The sequence below is a fragment of the Ixodes scapularis genome, unplaced genomic scaffold (genome assembly GCF_016920785.2).
Source record: "Ixodes scapularis isolate PalLabHiFi unplaced genomic scaffold, ASM1692078v2 PGA_scaffold0__279_contigs__length_252992795, whole genome shotgun sequence".
Taxonomy (NCBI): Eukaryota; Metazoa; Arthropoda; class Arachnida; order Ixodida; family Ixodidae; genus Ixodes; species Ixodes scapularis.
The window spans coordinates 39,895,889-39,918,842 of NW_024609835.1; the positions used below are offsets into that span (position 1 = coordinate 39,895,889).

Consider the following 22,954-nt stretch of genomic DNA (forward strand, 5'->3'; position numbering starts at 1 on the left):
AAACCCGAGACGGAGGCAAAAAAGGGGGAGAAACACAAAGTCTCAAGTAACGTATCCGAAATAAACTTTATACCTCAGGCATCCTATTTAAAAAAAAAAAAAAACACGATGAACAGTTTTAGCACTATGTGAGAAGGCGTTGACATGCAATTTGAAAACTGAATTTAGAACGGAGATATATAGTGTAAAAACCCTTAATGTTCGTGAGCCCTCAATTTTCGCAAATTTCGCGAATTAGAGAATTCGCGAAATTTAGTGGTCGCGATAATGTCATCTGTGACCGATCCGCGAAAAATAGGGGCCGCGAAGGTAAAGGGTTTTACAGTACCTTACAGCAACTAAAGTCGAAGTTGTCGTTGAGGACAGTTTATTTTTCTTGCAGTGGTTACATTCATAAAAGGTGGGTAACAATTTACTATGACAAAATGATAGAGTAAATGTGCGCTGAAACTGGCTGTCTGGAATAAAATAAATGCTGCGAATATCTGCAGATTTTCTCTTGAATATGAGTATATATCAAGCGGCTGAAATAGCACACTGAACCCCTGGAATAATTTCGAATGACAGGAACCTCACTCGTCAGACACTTCGCGAGACAACTCCAAGCCGCAGCCAGACGGACAGGCCTCTGGCAAGAATGCCTTGGCATTGGTGCATTGAAAATCGACGTCGTAGATTTTGTAGACAGTGTCTCCGCCGTAGACATCTGAAAAATAAGAACCAAATATCTCATTGGTGACCTCAAATTACCCTTTATGCGGTTAATTTAGCAATTAAAAGTTTTTAACATTCTGGGAATATAAACATAGCCTCTATAGAAACGTTCCCAGAATACGAATACGTCCACCCCCCCCCCCCCCCCCCCCCCCCCCGTGTCTTCTGCTATCTGCACACGAATGCTTGCAAAACAAATTTTTTACCAAACTTCGTAATGTAAAAGGCGACAAGGGGGGGGGGGGGGGGGGTCCGATCTTTTTTTTTATTATCGTACACGGGAGCTTTATTTTTTTGGTAAACAAAACTATAATTTAAAAAATAAAAAGTTTCACACCAAAAGAGATTTAGTGCCAGAGCTAGTGTGACATGCGTCTAAAACTCAATTTGATTTGATTTTCTCAACTTTGACGAACGTTTCAAGACTGTTGGTATTACTCAAGCAGCTAATATACATTTTCACAATTCAAAAAATGTTTCGAACCATTTTTATTTATACAGCATTAATTTTTGGATTGTGCAGTTCTCTTCGTATAAAATAACGAGCCTGCTACATGAAGCAATTTTGGCTCCAATTTGAAACTCTTCAATAAGCGAACCGATATTATTAATAATAATAATAATAACGATAATAATACTTTATTTTCTGGTAGTGACCAAAAATGGCCACGAAGGCCTACTTATTGCCTACTAACACAAAGCAAATATCAGTGTAAAACTATAATCATAAGCTCTCTGGTGGTGTAAAATTTGTCTTGGTCTTGTTTACAAGAAATTTACATTGAAATTGAAATTTCTTACCATTGCAAAGTTTTTGGATATTCTAAGCCAATTTTTTTAACATAGCAATTTTTTTCTTATTTTTCGCTATATTTTTTGCTGATAGTTTATAAGGTCTAGAAATATTATATATAAGTCGTGGGTGCAATATGTTTGTTGCATTTCTGGGACAAGCCAAATTTTTTCCTGTTCATCAATTATTGGTTAAACTATGCTGGCTTCACCGCAATGCTCGTGGTCGCTTCAATAACATATGTTTGTGGAGCTACTTTACCATACTTTATTTGCTGTTTATATTCTCACAAAACTACTGTAGTATCCGAGAGAAGTTACGTGGGGGGGGGGGGGGGGGGGGGGGGGCTAAAATAAAACATTCATAACAACAGTATGCCACCTGCAGTCTGAGAGCTGGGCGAACCAGAAGATTTTATTACAACCTCTGGCATGCGATTGTTCTTACCGTATAAATCACTAGAGCAAAGTATGAATAATCTAACTTGCATACGCAGCAAATATCATTTACGATAGCCGGTTGCATAGATAAATGAATCCCCAGTGAATAATTGTGCAAAAACCGTTAAAATAGAAAAAAATGCTGATATATCTAAAAAAAGCTATATTCTATTGCATTGCCACTTTGCCTTAAAATTCAATAGCTAGAGGAAGCTTCTGGCCAAGCCCTATACTATGAAGCACGAATAGAGCGATGCTGGTGGGAATAACGTAGAGATTCCGATAAGCCTTAAAGCGGCAGCCGACGCTTCACCAAGAGACTGGGCTATTTGGTTGTAGTTTGTTTCCATAGTTACACAAATCAGAAATATAATATATACATTGATATAAACTTCTTAGAATCTGACCAGAGTTGGCACTATTTCAGTAACAACATTTTCCTTGCACCTCACAGATACGTTAAGTTCTTCAAAGGAAGTGTCTTCGAAATGAGAGAAAAAAGTGTTTGTTTTTCCGGAAATGGCGTATCAACGTGCATCTAATAAGTCATGGTAATAAAACCTGAGACTCAGGAACACAGAAGGGGACGGTAATAAAACCTGAGTCTCGGGTTTTATTACCATGAATCATCACCAGCTTTTAAGTATTATTTCAGTTATCTTATAAGTGGCACCTTGTTCATCGAAGTGACGTAAACGATGGTCCCTTTTGATCAGCATGTGCTCTCTAGCATTCAGCGGTGATTGCCAGAGAGTTCGCCACGCGATAAGCTTTGTTGACCTCCGACCGAGTCTGTGTACCGGTGAGCCGTCCCCAGCCATCCTTCTCTCACCAAAGGACCTCAAACTTGAGATTCAGTACGCCAAACTTTTCTGGTTCTGTTGAGTCATTGTTGTCAAGACGAGGAGACGAGCAGAGTCGACTATCGCCATTCTCATGTCGATCTCTTTGTTCACACGTGTTGCGTTCGTCGATCTCGCAAGGTCCCAAATGTGTCGGTGTTGTGTGCGAAGACCTGTACCATGGAGCTCCCCACGCGGTACTCTCTCTGAGATGCATTTAAGACTGACTGAATACATTCCGCTTTATGCGCCACTGCCGTATATACATAAGGGAGCGCCTGCTCCTTTTAAGAGTAGATTTCAGCTCTATGAGTTTGAATGAGCCGGTCTTCCGAGGGTGAAGGGGATTTTTTCTGCCTCCGGACACGGCAAGAACGCCTGCAGGAATTTTTGCCGTACCATAAAGGCGGATGCCTTGGCAGCTGGTGTTGTTCCATTTTGTCAGCTCAACTGTGTCTGATATATTTAAGCTTATAAACAAAACAAAATATGCTCTACTAGTTCAAACAGTTCACGTTTGTGCAAGAAATAGGCGGCGTGCTCATAAGTGAAACAATGTAATTATCACGCCAACACATATATATGTTTTACACTCCTGTGTATCGCGGAAGAGAGGTGTACTGAACAGCTTTATGAATGATTCCCTAGTGTTCATTTTTAAATTATGCTTTTCTCCTGTCACACTGTGTTCCGGCAATAGTTAATATAAAAAGACTCGACTGCCAGAGCTTGAAACATAACGCCTGGCTCGAATCGCTCTCAGAGTGTATAGGTGGCTTTACTATTAACACGAATGATTAATTATACTCCTCCAAAACGTCCCTAGGATATTTCGGGAGTTACTATGAGCATATATATAACAGCAAATAAATCATGGTAAAGTCCTTCCAAAAACATCGGTTATTATTGAGGCCACTTGTGGTTGCAGTGAAGCCAGCATTGTTGAACCTATGATTGAGTGACAGACCTAACGTTGGCTTATTCAACTAGTTGTTCCCGAAATACAACAAATATATTACACTCGAGACTTAGATCCAGCGATAAAAAAAAAAAAAAACCTAAAGGCCCGAAAGGCGTTTCTGTTGATTCCCTTTATCCCCCATATTACCAGCATGTTATAAGTTGTCAAGATTTACAACCAGTATCTTTAGACCTTGTCGGCTATCATGTAAAAAAAGATAGAAGATAATAAAAAATTACCTTTTTTAGATTAAACTTAAAATATCTCAAAACAAGTTTTGAGCTATATATGATATGTTTCATAACCAATAACAATACATCAGTTGCACCCCCAGATAGCTTGCGATTTTAGTTATGCACTGTTACTTGTTTTATGTCATTATCTTTAGCGGTTCGCTTCCTGGATCAATTAAAACAGGAGGCGAAATTGCCCCAGTCAGCAATAAGCTAATTTAAGCAAAAATTATTATAAAAGCTAAAACTTACTGTGTCATTGAGAAAATCGCTCCGTAACAGTCGCTGCAGCGTAAAAAATATCATAGCCGCTTTCGTAAAGCTAATAATTTTGAAAGGCCATCCAAGATTGAGAAAAAGCGAATTGAGTATTTGACACGTTGCACCCTCTGGCACTTCGGATTTTCTTTTTGCGGAAATGTTTTGCTTGAAAATTTTCAAGGGCTGTTTTGTCCATCGAAGGTATAGAGCTAACACATACAGGTTTCTGATGACCTTCCCCTCCCCTCCCCTCCCGACAACTTTCGTGAAATCGAATTGGAACCAGCCTATATATTGTTCTCTTACATAAAAATGTTAGAGTAATGTTTTCTTCTGTACTTCGAATAGAAATAGTAAAATTGTGTTTTGGCAATACTCCCGAAGACCTGAAAAATTTAGGCAACTTTTTTGTTTTCTTCTTCATCTTTTAATTACCGTGATTAGGTGGCAGTTAGGCCGCATTACACTGTTTGCAGTTGGTGTTAACAAATGCTACACGTCATACAATGTCAGTTTCAAGAGATGCAAAACCGGACAAAACGAGCAGCAAGGAAACGGTTCTTATAATGACTTTTCTCACCACCATGTAATGGCAACGCTACTTCAAAATTAAATTTAAAATGTTATATACATGTTTTTAATATTTCTCTAATGTGGTCATATCCTACAAAACAACTATTTATGTCCTGACTGCTGCAAAGTTATTCTTCTTGTTTTGTTTGGACGTCTACGCACGGAGTCTGTAAAATGGTTTAATTAAAAAGGGACCATTTAAGTATGTTATGAATTTCCATCCGGTAGAATTCAAATTTTCACGAATCACCAGACTCTGACTTCCAACCGGCACCAAATCTAGAAGTTGCGTTATAGCGAAAAACTTATCCGAATGGCCTTTATGAATATTCGCTGCGCGTCACTGCTTGACAGATTAAGGATGGACGTGTGATGCATTCTACATCTAATTATTTTAAATTTTCTAAATATTACATATTCCAAATGCGTATGTTAAGCTAGAAGGAACGCCTAATTATTATAAATCAATCTATAAAGCACAGCCACCATCTCCTTGTGCTTTGTAGACAAAGGTGTAGTTTTCGCAAATTTATCACTGGGTAAGATCATGGGTAATTTATAAAACCCGTCATGAAAGGTTTTCATTTTTTTAGCCTTTACCACTGTGCCACCTGTCTGAATAAATGCCACGCATTGCTGATTGACATTAGAGAAGACATCGTTGTCTGGAACGCATTATTTTGCAGGTTATATACTATTACTGAGAAAACTGGTAATACCTGTTTCACACGTTGCTGTCGTGTGGTATGGTTGTGAAAAAAGGGCACGTTTTCCTGTCTTGAAATGATGGCAATAAATACAAGCATTCACGTTTTTTTTTTCTTTCAAGATCAATGTTTATGTCAGTATTCTATGGCGGTCTAGGTTAAAGTGGAACCCAGGTAATGATCATACATACTTATCTTCAAGAAAAGTTCTTTGCCTTCGAACTTGCTTCCAACTGTTATATCTTCTGTAACCGCTGCAAATTGCAAATACCTCTTATTAAAATGAACTCAGAAGTTGCAGCTTAGAAACATACAATGTTTCTAAGCTGCAATCGGTCTAAGGACGTGGGACTTAGTGAATGTATTTTAATTGACTTCAAATTTGTGACTTTTCCCAAAAAGTACACATTTTAAACTATAATCAAGTTTTGGTTAAAATCTCAACACACTTTACTATCCAAATATAGAAAACAAGAATACCTCGAATACGTTCCTTTTGTGCGATAAAGTCAAATTTTATTGTATGTCTCAAGTAATTTTTGAATAAGTGGCTAATTACAAACATTACTTTGTTGTCTGTTTTATGTATTAAGGAGCATTCTTCCATCTGATAAATAGAAACAATGAGAATAAAAAGGACTACAATATTAGAGAGTTTTAGAATAAAGCACGCTAAGTGTTTGCGTACGCAAAGAATAGCGTTGTCGCCACAGTACGCATGCGCCGAGCACTAACCACGTTTTGCGCTTTGCGTGCGCTATTTTAGCGTACTCTATCTTTTAGGAAATTGCGTGCGTACACAAAGAGTCTTTGCACTCCTCCACGGAGGATTCGTGATAAGAAGTTGGCTAAAGCTAAGACGAGCACAGTTAAAAATGGCGGCTCCCAGGATTATAGCTGCGGCCGCCTTGGTGGTGTCGTGAAGGCGACGTCGGCGGTATCCTCGTGACTGCCATTTTTAATACGGGACAGCATTGCACTCGGTTCGGAAAACCCAGTAAGATGGGCAACAATCGCCGGAAGCTTGATGCTTGCGACGCGCGAACATTTTTTAGCGAAGGAACAATGTGCAAAGGTCAGTACACTAGACCTCTCTTGCCGAGGCGACGCAAGCGGACACGACCGGTCGACCGCTCGTGTCTCATTTTCATGTTTAAACAAAAAGAAATGTTACTCTGAACCAAAAAAAAAACTTATTTTCTCTCAAGTTACAGCATTTCGTGTGTAAACTAAAAATTGTGACTGTATCTTTGGAGCGTTGCAAGCGCAAGATGCTTGGACATTCGGGTCGCGGCTGAGAAACACTATTCCAAAACTCTCTTCCATAGTGTGCGCTAACGCAACCGCTAAATTTAACGTTCGCGTGCGCTAAAATTTCGCGAGTTATTCTAAAGCTCCCTATTGAATTTTTTTCCCCACGGATTGACTAAACGTTTTAAAATGTTTGTTTTATATTAAATCTATTTAGTTATATATTTAACAATAGATTGATACTATATGTCCGCTTTAGTTAACGTATGTAAATACTACTAACGTGACAGCAATTATTAGGGCAAGTGTCTTTAAAAATAGCGCGTGACAATAACATGCTAAATATCCTGTTTATGACATGCTTTCGTAAAACATAAATTTATATATAATGTTCGGTTTCGTGCAAGGAGAAGCCACGACTTCTACGCATACGCCTTTATTAAAATTCGAACGAACAGCCAAAAAGCTGGAATTGGCACTCGATTTCTTCACGTATCTAATTTGCTTATCTAAACCCTTGATATTATAACGTATATGTATATAAATACATTCTTTTTAGATCCTTTCGCACAACCTCAGTAAATTTTTACACGTATTGAATAACTTTTTATTGACACCTGTGGTGTGCTCAGCAATAGGTTCATTATATACGAGTAGCAACAATCCTCAAGAGTTGCGCTCTAAATCGGCGTTATAGGGAGTTGTAAACGTCTTGCGTTTGTTCTCCTCCACACTGCGTAAAATTACTAACACCCTCGAATTCTGTACTTATGAAGTGCCTAATTATAGTTAATTCTTTCAAACTTACTTCACAAATATATGCTGAATAAAATAACCCATTTGTTAGCATATCTGGTATCATGCACATTCGTTCGAAGTTTCTGTTTTTGCTTCCTACTTAATTACACCGCGGTTCGAGTTCACAAGGGCTGCATACGATCATCCATCCCACCACTCCAAAATGCGTGGAGATGGAGCAATCAAAGCTCAACTCTCGCGCCGGGTGACCACTCATCAAAAAATAACAATCTGACACACGTTAACTATTATGGCGCTCCTTAATTTCGTGAAACATATGTCACAACCTAGAAGTTCGAAGCATAAGCACTACCCGTTATAAAGTCCGTCCTCAAATTCTTCATCACCAAAGTCATGCGCATACGTATCTAGGGCGGTACAAAAAAAATGGCATCATTAAGGTGTTGTCCTTTATAAACATTAATACATTTTTATAAAGGCACTATTTCCGTCTGCCCCTCTTACCATCACCGAGTAGGGCTCTTAAATTTAGTGCTTTAAAATTGTACAATGCGAACAATTGTACAATCTCCGGCAATATGAAAGACCCACTGGGAGCGCGTGGCCGAGGCGGTGGCTGGCGTGGGCGCTGCGAGCGCTCCGGGCAATTTCATTCTGCTTCGAGGGGAGGACGCTCACGAGGGCTCAGCACAATCTGATAAACGCGTGTCGCTTTAGATGAGCCCGAGTGAGCGTCCTTTCCTCGAAGCAGAACGGAACTGCCCTGAGCGCTCGCTGCGCCTCCGCCCGCCACCGCCTCGGCCACGCGCTCCCAGTGGGTCTTTCATATTGCCGGACACTGTACAATTGTTCGCATTTACTTTGAAGAGTGTCGTGCACAGTTTCACATTGTTGTTTGAAAACTGGCATCCTCTGAATGCATCTTAACAGACGCAACAAGCATTGGTCTGTTAAAAAAAAAAAGCTATGAATATGATTTTTTTTAAACAAAGCTGGAACTTTACGTTACAGTACCTAAGGAGCAAACACTGTTACAGGACCGGAATTAGGCATCTTAATTTTGATTGCATAAACTTTTAAAGGGAAGGGAGACTTCATTGGAGAAGGTCTAGACGCTTGCGAAGAATAACTCAATAACCTATACAGAAGTTATCAATGGAGGCACAATACATTAAAAAAACAATTAAAAAATTACTTTGGTTTTCCCATTTTTCGCACAACAAGGCACTCGATTATGCGGGCGCTGTTTTATTTGCGTGCTGTATTGTGATGCCATAATAAATATGATGTGATTTTACCTCAGCTCTTTTTCTATATAATGAAAAGAGGAACTTCTTAGTGTTTCTGAAGATGATGCTGATAATCTGCACAGTCTGACACTACATCTTCTAAGCTCTGAAAGCTCGAACATAAGACCAATTGCTCTCCTGTTTGACATAGTTTACATCCCTCATTATGGAATGTGCAACTGATGCGGGAAACTACTACACGACATTGAAGAGACAAAAAAAACGGGATTAGTGACTACGGGTATATTAAAATGTTCTGCTCGGCAGTCAAACATTGTCCACGCATTTACTTACTGTCAGTGGAGAAGACCGCTACACCTCGAGCAGTATCGTAATGTGTCTGAAGCAATTGTCTGCAATGAGATCAATATTTATATAGCAGTGTACAAGCTCTCAGCTGCCTACTTTTTTGTAAACTTGCAATCTTTTGGTCACTACTAGACTCACTCTGAGACAGCTGAAACTACAGACTATGCCTCTGAATCAGGCCAGAACTCTCTTTCTCTACAAAGTGTCATTTCCAATGACTTCAATAAGGTTGTAGTTGCTTTCTCGATCTTGACAAATACACTCTTTTTATGTATGACGGGTAGAAATTGACTCTTGAACCTTCTACACATTGTTCAGCAGAATAGCAATCATAATTCTTCCACCGTCAGCAATAAAATAACCACAATGTAGGGCTTATAACCAGGCTAGACATTTACAGTAAGCACATTACATAAGTACATAAAAGTATGATATATATTAATTATCCAGCTAGTCCTTAGCGTGATTTAGTATCATTGTTAGCACGCCATGGAGTAAAACTATGCGGAGCTCAAGGTCGTCTGCTTCTTCTTGCAGGAATTTTGGAGACGTCAGAACGCTGAGCTCTGATTGGCTCTGATTGAAGGATAGTGGGTAGACCTCGCGGCAGCTTGCTTTGAAATCTACCCACTATCCTTCAATCGGAGCCAATCAGAGCGTGGCGTCTTTCTGACGTCATCACAACCACTACAAAAGAAGCAGACCAACTTGCGCTCCGCCTACTTACAAGATGTGTCCTAGTTCATACAGTCGCGAAATTATGTGAAATTGGTAGTTCGAAATGTTTCATAATAAAGAGAGGCGTCTTTTAATGAAGGGTGTTAGAAGAGCTATGAGGTAGGGCGGGTGAAATTTGCCATGAAAATAGGCTTTGGCCCTCCAATTATTTGCTCTCGAGAGAAAGAGGTTAGTTTACAACTTGATTGAACCAATCGTTCATGAATTGTATTCTACAATCTTTCATGTGGAATTGCCGTTTTTACAAACCGTGTTACTCATTAAGCACCGTGAAACATTTTACACTAAGGTTATTATAGCGAAAAAGTCCGAGAAGGAAGCGGAGTTGTCCTTCCAGGAAAACATCTGTTACATTCATGTTATGCAAACCAGGGACTCAAACCGAAAAATATAACGTTTCGGTTACGGTTACGGTTACCGCTTCCTGTTGATAACGGTTTCGTTTCGGTTTTTTACGGTTTTAATTTTTACGGTTTCGGTTACCGGTTACACGTTCATAAAAACCGGTTTATTTCGGTTTTTCCAATAATTTGTCTAGTTGAAATGCTAGACAGCCATTTTAGAAAAAACTGTTTAAAGTAGTCTGAGATATCCAATAACATGAAATACAAGGAACCTAGAAACGTCTTAATACTTCTAATTGGTCAGAAGTTGCACACGTTCCTAGCTCCAACTCTTGTTCACTACATCTACTTACATCATTTAGTTTGATGCCCGAGCATACATGTTACTTCTAGTACTCGGGGATCATCGCGTTCTATATAATAAAAATTAAAATAAACACCGCTACTCTGTTGTTTGGCACCATTTATAAACAATTACCCTAAGAAAGTTTCCACTTGATGCTGGAAGAACCATTCGCACTTTCTCGTCGCTACAGTTGATTTCAACCTCATACATGCAGGCGAGTCTTCGCTTCACTGAAGGAAGGAACAGAACTACAGCCATCCACTTGTAAAATACTGCTAAGTGGAATGAAGTAATAAAATTGAGAGCTGGGCTGGGCGGGCCGTGAGGCAAGAAGCCTTCGTGCAGCGAATGGAAAGTCCGCCGTAGTCGGGCGGCCCGTGAAAACTACTTGCCTCACTAAACACTGCCCAGTCGACTTCAGGTGCCTGCTGGGTAGAGTGGACTGGCGGTGTAGGTCCCGTCGCTTTTGACTTGTAGGCAGTGCTACCCAGGTCCGACTGAGAGTCTTCGACGACGCTTTGTTTGTCTGTAGTGTGTTCCTTTGTGTTGGTGTGGTTTTCCTCCTTGCCATCGTACGTGTCGAAGGAGCCGTCATCGGCCTGGGGCTCAATGACTGTCGGTCCTGCTGAGCCACTCCAGGATTTGCTCGGTGGCGGTGGTTGTCGAGTCGGGATCCATTGGGTCGTTTTCTTCGATCCAAGATCAAGCTCGGGCACGGTCGGCCGAGACGCCAGCCTCGCAAAGAGCATGGGCGAGAATGTCTTCGACAGGAAAAACGCACAGGAGCGTCGAGGAGACGACTGTGCCGTCGATGACGGCACTGGTGGGTTTCGAAGACTCAGTGTAGCGGCCGGACTCACGATTAGGGGGCCTCTTCGACTTAGTGTCTGGGCGGTAGCTGGTGTGCGCGGGAGCACGAGGCGTGTGGCGTCCGCGTCGAGGCTGGTTGGGTAGCTGGTCGGTGAGCTCTCTGAAAACCTCAGACTCGAATCCTCGACGTCTGGGATAGGACTGCCGTCCTACAGTTCCCTCTCGCGACGACGTGGAAGAGTTCCAGTCTATCGAAAATGAGGTGCTGGTGTTCGGGGAGCATGTCATCCCAGTAGAACCGATGGCGGGGGAGATGCCTGATCTCATGGACGTCTCTCGTGGAGAAACTTAGGGTGTCCTGGTCGAGGTCGCTCAGAATGTCGTAGGCATGACGGACCCTCGCTCCGGCGTGGGTGGTGGGGGCTCTATCAGAGGTAGTTGGATTGCGCTGGTGGCTCTGGTAGAAATGATTCTCGTAGAAGCCATACCTCCGGCGGTGGCAGGGGGAGGCCTCCGGCGATGCTGGAAGCGATCTCTCGGCGCGTCTGTGGATGTTCGAGCTCACCGTGCCGACGTTCGAATAGCTCGCGTTCACAGTTTTGCGAGAGAGACTGTTGAGACTACTGGCCGTGTGGGGCGAGATTGGCCAGGCCAGAGCCGTTTATACTGAGAGAGTTTGGCCGATGGGCGGAGCTTGTTGGCCGCTAGAACAAGCGGATTTCGCTATAACACAATATGGCGTTACTTCTTTGTCTTGTTCATTCCTGAGAAATCGCGTAGAGTTCCTATGAGTCAGAGCCACAATATGGCGGACGGAAGTAGTCATCCCCCGGTTGTCAGACTACGCTGCTGTGGTTGTCAGACTGTCAAAATCTCCTTAAGAAGGCCAAACTCTCTCAGTATAAACGGCTCTGGGCCAGGCCATCGACGATTGGAAGCAGGGCAGCTCCCAAGGTTCAGGCGAAGGAGGCAGAAATTGCATCCCATGTCTGTTGGACGAGGGTGGCGCGTTGGCGCGTTTGACGAGGAGGCATCCTTCTCCTTGGCTTTTTCTTTTGTCATGTTGAGAAGCTGAGAGGCGTGGCAGTGCCGGCGACGGTAAAGCCCCTCTATCCTGGGAAAAGTGGCGCCGTTCATTGTTGTTAAATGCTCGAGGCACGTGCGACGCGCTACTTCTGGGAAATTCATGCCGTCTGAAATAGCTTAGTGTTGCGCTGTGCCGCCATGATCTTCCCAAGGGCTGCACGTTGCACGTGCCTTGTGCATCGACGAACATTGCGCTACTTTTGAAACATGAAGGGGCTTTAGGCGGCGGGTGCCACTCGGTTTGAAGAAGGGTCTCGGCGCGGGAAGGAAAAGAAAAAAACTCGGACACCCTTCTGACGTTTCCTCGCTCCTTCCACCACTCTCAGCCCGAGCATATATATATATATATATATATATATATATATATATATTGTATATATAATACAAAACGCCAATGTCAAACCCCTGACTTTTTTTTTTCTTTCTGTGTTGTTTCAAAATCGTCACTCGCGACACGTTTCACACTAAATGAACAACATAAACAGTATTAATGAACAGCAGGGCCCATTAAAGCCCCTTCATGTTTCAAAAGTAGCGCAAAGTGCGTCGATGCACGAGGCACATGCAACGTACATCCCTTGGGAAGGTCATGGCGGCACAGCGCAGCACTGAGCTAGATTTCAGGCGCCATGTTCTTTCCAGAAGTGGCGCGCTGAACGTGTCTCGCGCGTTTCCACAACAATGAAGGCGCCACTTTTCCCAGGATACAGGGGCTTTAGGGCCCGTTTGCTCGAAGCGCTAACCGCGGCTAAAGTTAGCCGCAGTACCTAGGAGAGGGATTCTGAGATCATGTGACAGGGATCGGTAGGGATGCGGGAAAACATGGCGGTGCCCCGCAAAGTGAGCGCCGCTCGCTTCGGAACTAATATGTCGTTGTAGCTGCAATATCGCGGGCGTTAGTTAGTAGCTAATGGTGCAGGAGGCTTTCGCTTTGCCTTACCTCACTTAAATCGCAAAGCATGAGCAATGACCTCGCCGCATTTTTAGATAGTATTTCGATTCTGGCCATTCTTGAGCCTAAATGAACACGATAATTGTCGGCATGCATGGAAACGTCTTTGGAAAGTGGATTGCCTTGACTCAATCGGCCTTGTATTGATAGCACACAAATTTCCCAAGCACCGAGGTGCATGCTACGAGTGTAGTTGCAGTCATTGCGCGTGTTGGCGTATGCAGTAGTAATATACCCGTTGCTCTGGGCAGGGGGCGCGAGCGCGTCCGGAAGACTTACGCAAGACGCGACCAAGTTTTGCTGGCTGCATCATCCGTGTGGCGCTGTAACGTTCGATTTTGCACGTGCCACGTTCGAATACAAGCCGCTGTCAGCATCTGTAGATGTGCGGTAACAAAACGTCTAAAAAAAGTTTTAAAAAAAAGAACAGAATTATGCTGCTTGCGGCCGCAGCGTTCCATTAAACATTCCTTTCATATTTGCTTTCTTTCACAGCTTCCGCGAGCACGTATATTTCACTTTACGTGATAGTGAAGCCGAAGCTACTCGGAAAAGCGCGTCATCCTGAACGATGCTCGCACTGCACGAGCGCGCGTGCTTGGCAGGGACGCGGAAAGCTCGCAGCTCGCTCTTGTAGCCTCTGCTACGCTGGAACTTAGAATGGAACTGAGTAGAAAAAACTCTAGTGGGGAAGCGTATTGATGCATGTTCGAAACGCGAGCCAAATATTCTATTTTGCTCGCCTGCAGCGCTGCTCAAAACTTGTGAGCTACGGGCCTATCGTTCTAAAGGAAAAAGTCTAAAACAAATTTTGCCTTGCACGCGCGTTCGTCCAAGTCTTATAATGATTATTTACTTCGAATCTTTTATAAGAGGAAGGACAGCGAGCGCGGACCATAGAATTACACTTCCAGCGTTCTTCTCGATGCTTGGGTAATTTAGAAAAAGGTCTGTCGGGGCGGGACGCTGGTCTTCTTTTGTGTACTATTAATATCTGGTCGATTGAGTCAAGGCAATCTGCTTTCCAAAGACGTTGCCATGCCGACACTTATCGCGTTCATTTAGGCTTAGAAAGGCCAGAATCGAAAGACTATGCAACAAATGCCGCGAAGTCATTGCTCGTACTTTGCGATTTAAGCGAGGTAAGGCAAAGCGAAAGCCTCCTGCACCATTCGTTGCTGACTAACGCGCCCGATAGTGCAGCTACAACGACATATTAGTTACAAAGCGAGCGGCGCTCACGCACCGGGGCGCCGCCATGCTTACCGGCATCCCAGCCCCCAGTCACGCGATTTCAAACTCCCTCTCCTAGGTACTGCTGCTAACTTTAGCCGCGGTTAGCGCTTCGAGCAAACGGGCCCAGGTTTTCTTTTCCGCCAGCTCTGCATGATGGCCAATTTACCTCGTTTCTTTATACTGGCTACTGCATGTCAGGAACATCGGTGGTTTTGATAGAACCGAGTTGGATGGACATCTGAGAATTCGAACTTATTAGTTAATACACTGAAAGCGACACGTACTGAATACATGTAGCGATGTAGGAGTGTGGCAGATTTAGAAATATAGAATTTTTTTTAAATTATAAGCTCGACCACTAATTCAATCTGAGTATTCTTAATCCTAAAGTCAGATTGAATGGAAATATGTAACCAGATGCACCACTCGCTGACAGTAACTCTGTCAAATGGCCACAACAATTTAAGATCCCTCCTCCAGGTCATACTTCAGAAAAACTAATAGTTTATTTTTCGGTTAATATTGGTTAAAACCGGTTACCGGTCAATAATTTACGGTTCCGGTTACGGTTACGGTTTTTATAAATATCAAATAACGGTTTCGTTCCGGTTCCGGTTACAGAAAAAATTTCGTTCCTAAACGGTTTTCGGTTTCGGTTACGGTTACGGTTTGAGTCCCTGATGCAAACACAAAGCTACCATTTTACGCACACAAAAACGTTTCTAGTCTGGATCTAGCATGACACCTGAGCTGAATATCCTCTCTCGATCTAATGTGACTGCGTTCACCTTATTTGTTTCGCGCTTGCGGTTGATTTAGAGCGTTCAAATATTCCTATGGGAAAGTGACGGTGTCTGCTACGAAAGGTAGTGAAAGCATTTTCTCGAACAGTGTTCTTAATTAGTATACTTAATTGAAGTTTGAAGCTACGTACGTTGTATAAGAATCTTTCGTTCCTTTTGTCGCGGACCAAATGACACCGTAGGCTTGCGTTGTGTTTGGAGATGTTCCGTCCCAGATAATTGTCAAGTTAACCGAATTTGGTGGATTAATACTGCTGCCGTTGTTGTAGCACTCGTATGTGAGAATGGGCCTGGATTGCATATCCTTGAAAGAAAACAATGTGATAAATATTAACACAAAACTTGCTGCGGCTCTGCGCTAACAATTCAACCAACAAGAGCTTACATGAGACAACATAAAACTAGACTGAGTGGTTGCAACATGCAAAAGATCTACCACCAGAACGTATATAATTATACGCATGTCGATATGTTTGTGTGTGTAAAGGTAAGCATAGAAGGGATCAAATGCTTTGTATCGACATTTTGACGCGACGTGTTACGGGGCCATTTAGATTATGAGTTGCCTATTTTTAGAGATGAATTAAGCTACTTCATGATATACGTTTGATAACGTCTTCCGGTGCAAATACTGAGAATATTACATGCAATCTTTTTTCTGCAAAAACACTCGCTTCTTTTCTTGTTTTTGCACGGCTTTTCGTGCTAAGAAAAAAGTATGCTTCAGAGATCAAACTAGTTTTTCTACGCTTCTTTTTAGCCAGTAATCTAAAAAGCTGGACGCAAAAAAAAATATATAACTAAAACAAAATTTCATAAGCAACTTTTCCAACTATGAAGGCACCACTGTCAATGATATTTCTTCTCTGCACAAAATAAGGCTCAAGTATAGCGAATGTCGTAACTTAGCACTACGTTAGTCAAAATACTGTATTCGCATACTTGGACAATCCGAGTAAAAATAGAGCAATGGCTGACAGGAACCTTCTACAGGAAGTATGAAATGTGATGCATATATAAGAACTTGACTGCAGTCCTTAAATAAAGGGGCCCCCATGTGGATATGGTGCCCCTTTATTTAAGGACCCCCCCCCCCCCCCCCCCCCCCCCCCCCAAAGCTATACTGGATTATTTCACTCTGTCCTAAATATACTAAAATAAATTCGGCTAGCCGATATTTTGCCTAAGAATTTGATTTCGCCTGTTACGTCTAGATTTCGCCCTGCATAAAAATAGTAAGTTGGATAGTCGGTTTTCAAACTCGAACTGAACGCTTCCAAACAAGGTTAAAAGGAAGAAGCAGAAAAAAACAAGGCTTACATATAAAAGGGTCTGTTGTAGAAGAAAATAATTGCAGCAGACTAGTAAGTTCAGAGCCGTATATTAGAAAAGTCTAGCCAGCAGGCGTGGCGACGAAGGCGATGGAAAGGAGAAAAGGGGAGAGGGAACCGAAGGAGCGAGAGAGGAATGAAGGAGCAAACAGGAAATGACCGCCATTTTGACGCAATGCGCTTTCGGCGTCGAGCACTGTTGAGGCTACGCGTCGTCTGCTACGGGACGACTTCTTTTTTGCCTGAATAAAAGTTTGCGGTCATACTTGAAGAAAACTTCATTCGTTAACTTTTTAACTCATGAGGAATAACACCATATAATTTTCTTGCCCGAGCCAGCAAAATAAAGGGAAAGAAGCGAAGTTTGGATGACGATTCCTTGCAGTCCACCGGACGAATTAATAAAAATGGCGGCCCTGCCAGCAGTGCTTCGGGCAGCCGGGAGTTCACGCGCATGCGCTCGCGCCTCGCAACCTGCCCCACGGGCTGATTCGTTCACTCGGGAAGGAAGGGGGGGGGGGGGGGGGGGGGGGGGGGGGGGGTTACGACAGCGAGATCATAAACTGGCCATACTCTCCCAACATAAGGCTCTGAGGAAGTTGGGAGTTGGTTTTTACTCCCAAACTGCTGCGGGCCTAAAAACAAGGGCAAAACGAAGGAAGTGAGGGCACAAGTTCTGTAAAAATCGATGTATTAGACCTCATACACCATATATTCAAATCCAAAATAATATCTAAATTGTGTTTTATGGGGCCAAACATTAAGGTGGGGACGAGACATTGAATATTGTGGGACAGGCAAATTTGAAGGACTGCGCTGTCAGTATATTCTCACTGGTCAATGAACTGAATTTACCGAGGCTTCAACGTTGTTTGACATTTTGTCTGGTGTTGTTTGCCTCCTGTCCGGTGTAACAGATGTAGGAGCAGGATAAGGGCCTAGTGAGTCTCGCAACATTCATTCCTCATATTTGTTTCACGGGATCGTTTGTATCTGGAGAACCCTTCGAAAAATCGGAATCGAGCGGGCCATTTTTTTTAGAGACAAAAGAGCCTGAAATTTACGTGTACAGGATACTCCATGGTACTGTATATTAAGTATCTTTCTATATTGAATCCTAGGAAAGTTTCGACGTGCTTAAGATGGAATACATGCAAAACTCTAAGCTTTGCATTTTTTCAATCATAACCAATGAACGCAGCACTTTGTTATCTGCTTCTAGCATGAGTCGTTCCGCGCATTGTGCACAACCAATTTATTGTCTCTTCAACCCGTTTTTCCTTGTTTTTGGGTGTTCAGTTCGAGATTCGCCCTGTAAAGTCAGGCATTTGGTGAAAGATGATATTTGAAGGATTGATATTTCAACTAATAATACTTAATAAAAAATAACTACTTTATTTTTTAACAAAATGAAATGTTCAAAGGTGATAAGGGAAAAAAGCTGTGAAAGTAGCTTGACTGGCCCCTAGCCAACCAAGCTAGCAGTCGTGATATGGGCACCAAAGGAGTTTGTAGAATGATAACAAAATGCTAGGAACTTATACAATGAGAACAAAATGTCAAGTCCAAAACACGAGTGGACTGTCATATGAAAGGAACAACGCTATACTAAAGCAATAGCACAGTGACACAACCCACACTATCGTGAACACACACTGTACACTGGAACTCAGTTGTAAACAAAAAAAAAAGAACTTGAGCTCGAAACATTTAGCACTGATTGTAGGAACTTTGGTTTAAAGTAAACAATTATCGTAAGATTATCACTAATATATTTCTAGAATCGATCATTTCCCAACTCAGCTGATTAAGAGCAGTCAATAAAGTATACGCTGTAGTTTGGTTTCCCCATCCCGTAGCCGGGAAGTGACTTGCCCCGCAACGGAGGTCAAACATCTCCCGGCCATACCTCCTCTATCTGGACAGCACCAAACAAACAAACAAACAATGTCAGCCCATGGTAAGAAGAAGGTTTTCTGAATTTGTGTTTTTATATAAAAATTTACAAGCTTAGTGCTGGACATTAACATTAAACAGTGTAAAAGCGAAGATGGTTTAGTTGTATATGGCTCTTATGAAGCTTTGTCAGAGTCCTATTGTAATACGAAGTTGTCCATGTATTGCCTGAATATTTTCACGTACGTCGTAAAAGTCCTTCGTTGGGTTGCCTTCTTCGATGCTTGCGTAGCAAGGATTGACAAACAACAATGAACATAATACCGTCAGCGTAATTGAGACTTCCGAAAGCATGATGATCGCAATCTGGAAAGTAGATTAATTAATGTTATATCGCTGAAAAAAAAATATAGAATTGTATCGATCTCTAAGCGCCCCGTAAAGTTATTTGAAAAAAATCAGCCTCTGCACGTAGCAACCTAGCTTTTTCAAATATCTATACTTTTGTTGCCAATTTACACTTCGAAATTTTAGCAACTCACGCTGACGCTGCGGACAAAAGACTTGGACCAAGTGAAAGGTTTGTTGCTTCTATTGGGAGGTGGGGCCACGCGGTTTTGTAAGAAAAAACGCAGAAAGCAGACAACAGGTGTAAACAACACCTTGGCGGCAAGTTTGTAGAGGAAGGTTTCCTTAAAGAAGCGATGCAACAATTTTTGTACTGCACACAAATACCGCTTAAAACGCATCCCTAACTTTAATGACCTATGAAACGCGCGTTCGTTTTTTACCCGACGCAATAGAAGTCCCAAAAAAAAATTTAAGAAAAACGAGCAGCGTTCACCCCCTCAACTCGCAGCCAGAACAAGCGGCCACGTGATCTGGAGCCGATTATGTGCCGCCAGTGTTGATCATAGCCACGCGCTGGGGTTGGCAAAGCGCAGAACACGCGCTGAGTTCCAGACATTGTTATGGCTCGGCTGTTGTGGTTGCAGCGATTGGACACGGGTCACAACCCGAATGCTTCTCGAGCTAGCAATTGTCACGAGCCCAAGTCGAGTGCCCACGCAATGCTCGGGTCCATTCTATGAACTGCATTCAAATATCGTCACTTGGGTGTACTGCAATCCCCGAGTTACGTCATCAAATTCTGCAAAGGAGAGATTGAATGAAAATGATCGCTTTTCTCCTTGAAATTACACCGCAACAAAGGAGTTTCTTGGCCAATGGCGTTGCGTGTGAGTATCCTTGAGTCCCAGGTGTGCCAGTAAGCTCTTGTAGAGAAAAAAATATTCCAATTGAATATCGTTGCACAGCTCCTTTAAGCAAAATTGCATTCTGATGGAAGCTAACTTTGATTTTAAGTTTAATCACGCTGCGCCCGTCATGTGAGCCGACGTCTTCCGACGTTAGGTGACGGGACGTCACGTTGTCGCATGAGTCACAGTATCAACAGCTCTATTAAACCCAGCAACGTTAGGTGTCACGCTGTTTGGTGCAACGTCACATTACGTGACAACATCCCATGACGTCACGTGAATAATGAAAGTAGGCCTTTAACAAGTAATGAAAACCCGGTGTGTTATACATTTCAATTCTGCATATGACGGCTTGATTGCGATATCAAAGTACAGTATGTGTTCTTTTTTCTTAGTCCTGGCGTTAACCTCGGTGTAGATTTTTAATTTCAGATGGAAATTAAATTGTGCATTCAATCTGATCGACTACCACCGCAATGGAGTTTTATAATTATTACATTCGGCACCCTGGTTGTCGGCACGACTCAAACGTGTGTTTCAATACTATGTTGAAATTTCCAAGAACATTGTTTCTTTGTTCATTTTTACAAAAAAAAAAATTAAAGGCGTTTACGATTTTCTGTAATGCCGAATTAGAGCGCAGCTCTTGAGGAGGAGAAGGGGAGGGTGCAGAAGGGAGGGTCACGTGTAACGTCATTATGGGAAACGTCCCATAATGCAAAGCGCGGTTACGCCGACGGTGACACCGCCCAAGCTGGAAACGAGCGCATAAGAGCTGCGCTCTAATATTGCTGTCCTAATCACAGTTAACTTGAACACTGGCGAGCGAGCCATCGGTTGCTATCAGAACATTCTGACGCCACGGCGTGAAACTGCGAGGCATCCGCATCGATGCAGCTGCAGTTGCGCTCCGGGTCGTTAGTGTGCTCTGATAGTGTTTTATGCCACACGCTCCCGTTTTCTCACTCGCTACGATTAAGGCAATACGTATTCAAGTTTTACCATACCAACACATCACCTCATCAAGTAGGGACCGATTTTTCCCGTTCAATTTACGTGATATCTGGGTGGTCAAGCTATTTCGTACATCTCCGCGTTATTCTAACTTTGAGAGTACTAAACTTCTTTCACGTGGTGATGGCAACGTTAAAAGACGCAGGCCCTTTGCGAATAATCGACATCGATGATGCTGAAGCTTTTATTTACTTTACTCTCGGAGCATAAAATATATCGTGATGCGAATAGATGTCGTTGCTAATATTTTATAATAAAAAGTAAATAAACGTTGCCCTACTTACCTCTGCTTGTTAGGCGAAAATCAAGTTTTCAGCAAGAACCTGGCACACGAATTTGATGCATTCGGCTCAGGAATTATATACCTGGCTGGAGGATAAACAACGGATCGGCTGCCTTGTACAAAGCCACGTGGGTTTATGTTGTTTTCTTCTAATTAGTTATTTTTTACTCCATGGCATCAAAGGGCTTTTTGTGTGTGTGTGGGTCTGTGCTCCAGATAAATTTGAGAGAGGTGTGGCCTTGCTTCTCCTGTGGCTCTAACGTGCTTTTCCCCGTTTTAATTTAAAGGCTTTCAAAAAGAGTCCAAACATATATCTTCCTGTGTAGAAAAGAGTAATAAAATAGATAAGCACGTGAATAATATATTGTTACAATAACCGAAATCCTTTGTAGTGTGTTCCATATTTTTTAATATATCAAAGCAAATTCATTTTAGGGAAATATGAAATTACTCGACATTTTTCGACAACAGTGTTATTGAAAGTGGTATTCTTAAGGCGACCAATAATCCTATACTTTAATATAAGAAACTTAAATGACTACAGACATCGCTGACTTACTCTGTTCTTAGATTTGCTCCAGAAAACCGAATTGTACCTATAATCACATCTATAAAAGTTGTATAAAACTCAATCTATTGAATGTCAAACAACGTATGACCAAATTCAAGAAGATAACTAAATTTTGTATTAAGGGCCCAGACATTAAGGCGGCACCGAAACATTGAACATCGTGGACCAAACAAATTGGAAGGCTATAAAAAAAACTGCACTGGCAGTATTTTTCCCCTGGTCAGTGAGCTGAATATATCGAGACTTCAGCGATCTGTGAAGTTTGTCTGATGATGTTTGCCTCCTGTCCTGTGTGACATATGTAGAAGCAGGATAGGGGCTCAATCTGTCTCGCAGCAATTATTGCTCATATTTGTTTAAGCGGATCGTTTGCATCTGAAGAACCGTTCGGAAAATCGGAACCGAGCGGGTTTAAAGACAAAAGAGCCTGTAGTCTACGCGTACAAAACACTCAATGGACAGTTGATAAAATATCTTACCATATAGAATCCTGGGAATGTTTCAAGATACTTGAGGGATGACGGTGGAATAGGAATACATACTAAACTTTAAGCTTTGCATATTTTCGATTTTCAGCAACGAACGGAGCGCTTCGCCATCTGCTTTTACCATTACTCGTTTCGCGCAGTGGGCACAAGCCACTTGCCATCAGCATCAACTGTATAGTACATATACCTTTTAAGGGTCAGCATTGTTGTAATTCGGATCTTGACGTAGTGAAATCGAAGTCATATGTTGCATAGTGTCCCGAATTTAATAAAATAAAACAATTTTACCACTCTGTTCTGGTTTTCAGGGTACTATATATCGAGCACTTGGTCACATTAGCTTGCGTACACTAACAAGGCTTATTTTCGTTGCTTGTTTTAACGTGTGCAACCGTTTATGCAGGAAACACAGATGGAAATATATTATCCGTAATTAAGACCCTAAAAAACAATTGGTTTGCTTTTTGTGTCAATATTATGGAGACCATTCAGAAATATATTTCTGTCTCTTAGCAGGCTGTTGTCAGTCCCGACATTATCCAATATCCCGTGCAGTCTCACCCGTCATTACTATTCCCTGGTGTCAGAGGTGGTCGAAAAAAGGAAGGAAGTTGTATTGGAGCTGATTTATCTTTTATACTTGCGTGAGTGCCGATTAAGATAGC

At 42.2% G+C, this 22,954-nt stretch overlaps 1 protein-coding gene across 1 annotated transcript; it reads right to left on the minus strand.

Moving 5' to 3' along the window:
• Positions 1 to 341: 341 nt before the first annotated feature.
• LOC121833012 lies at positions 342 to 22,888 on the minus strand. The gene is made up of 6 exons (XM_042286050.1): positions 19,989 to 22,888; positions 18,921 to 19,366; positions 15,579 to 15,751; positions 9,118 to 9,176; positions 5,716 to 5,778; positions 342 to 706 (listed from the first exon to the last, which is right to left on the minus strand). Exons 2-6 carry the CDS (start codon positions 19,026 to 19,028, stop codon positions 573 to 575), a joined length of 537 nt encoding a protein of 178 aa, XP_042141984.1. The 5' UTR covers positions 19,029 to 19,366; positions 19,989 to 22,888; the 3' UTR covers positions 342 to 572.
• Between the last annotated feature and the right edge of the window lie 66 nt (positions 22,889 to 22,954).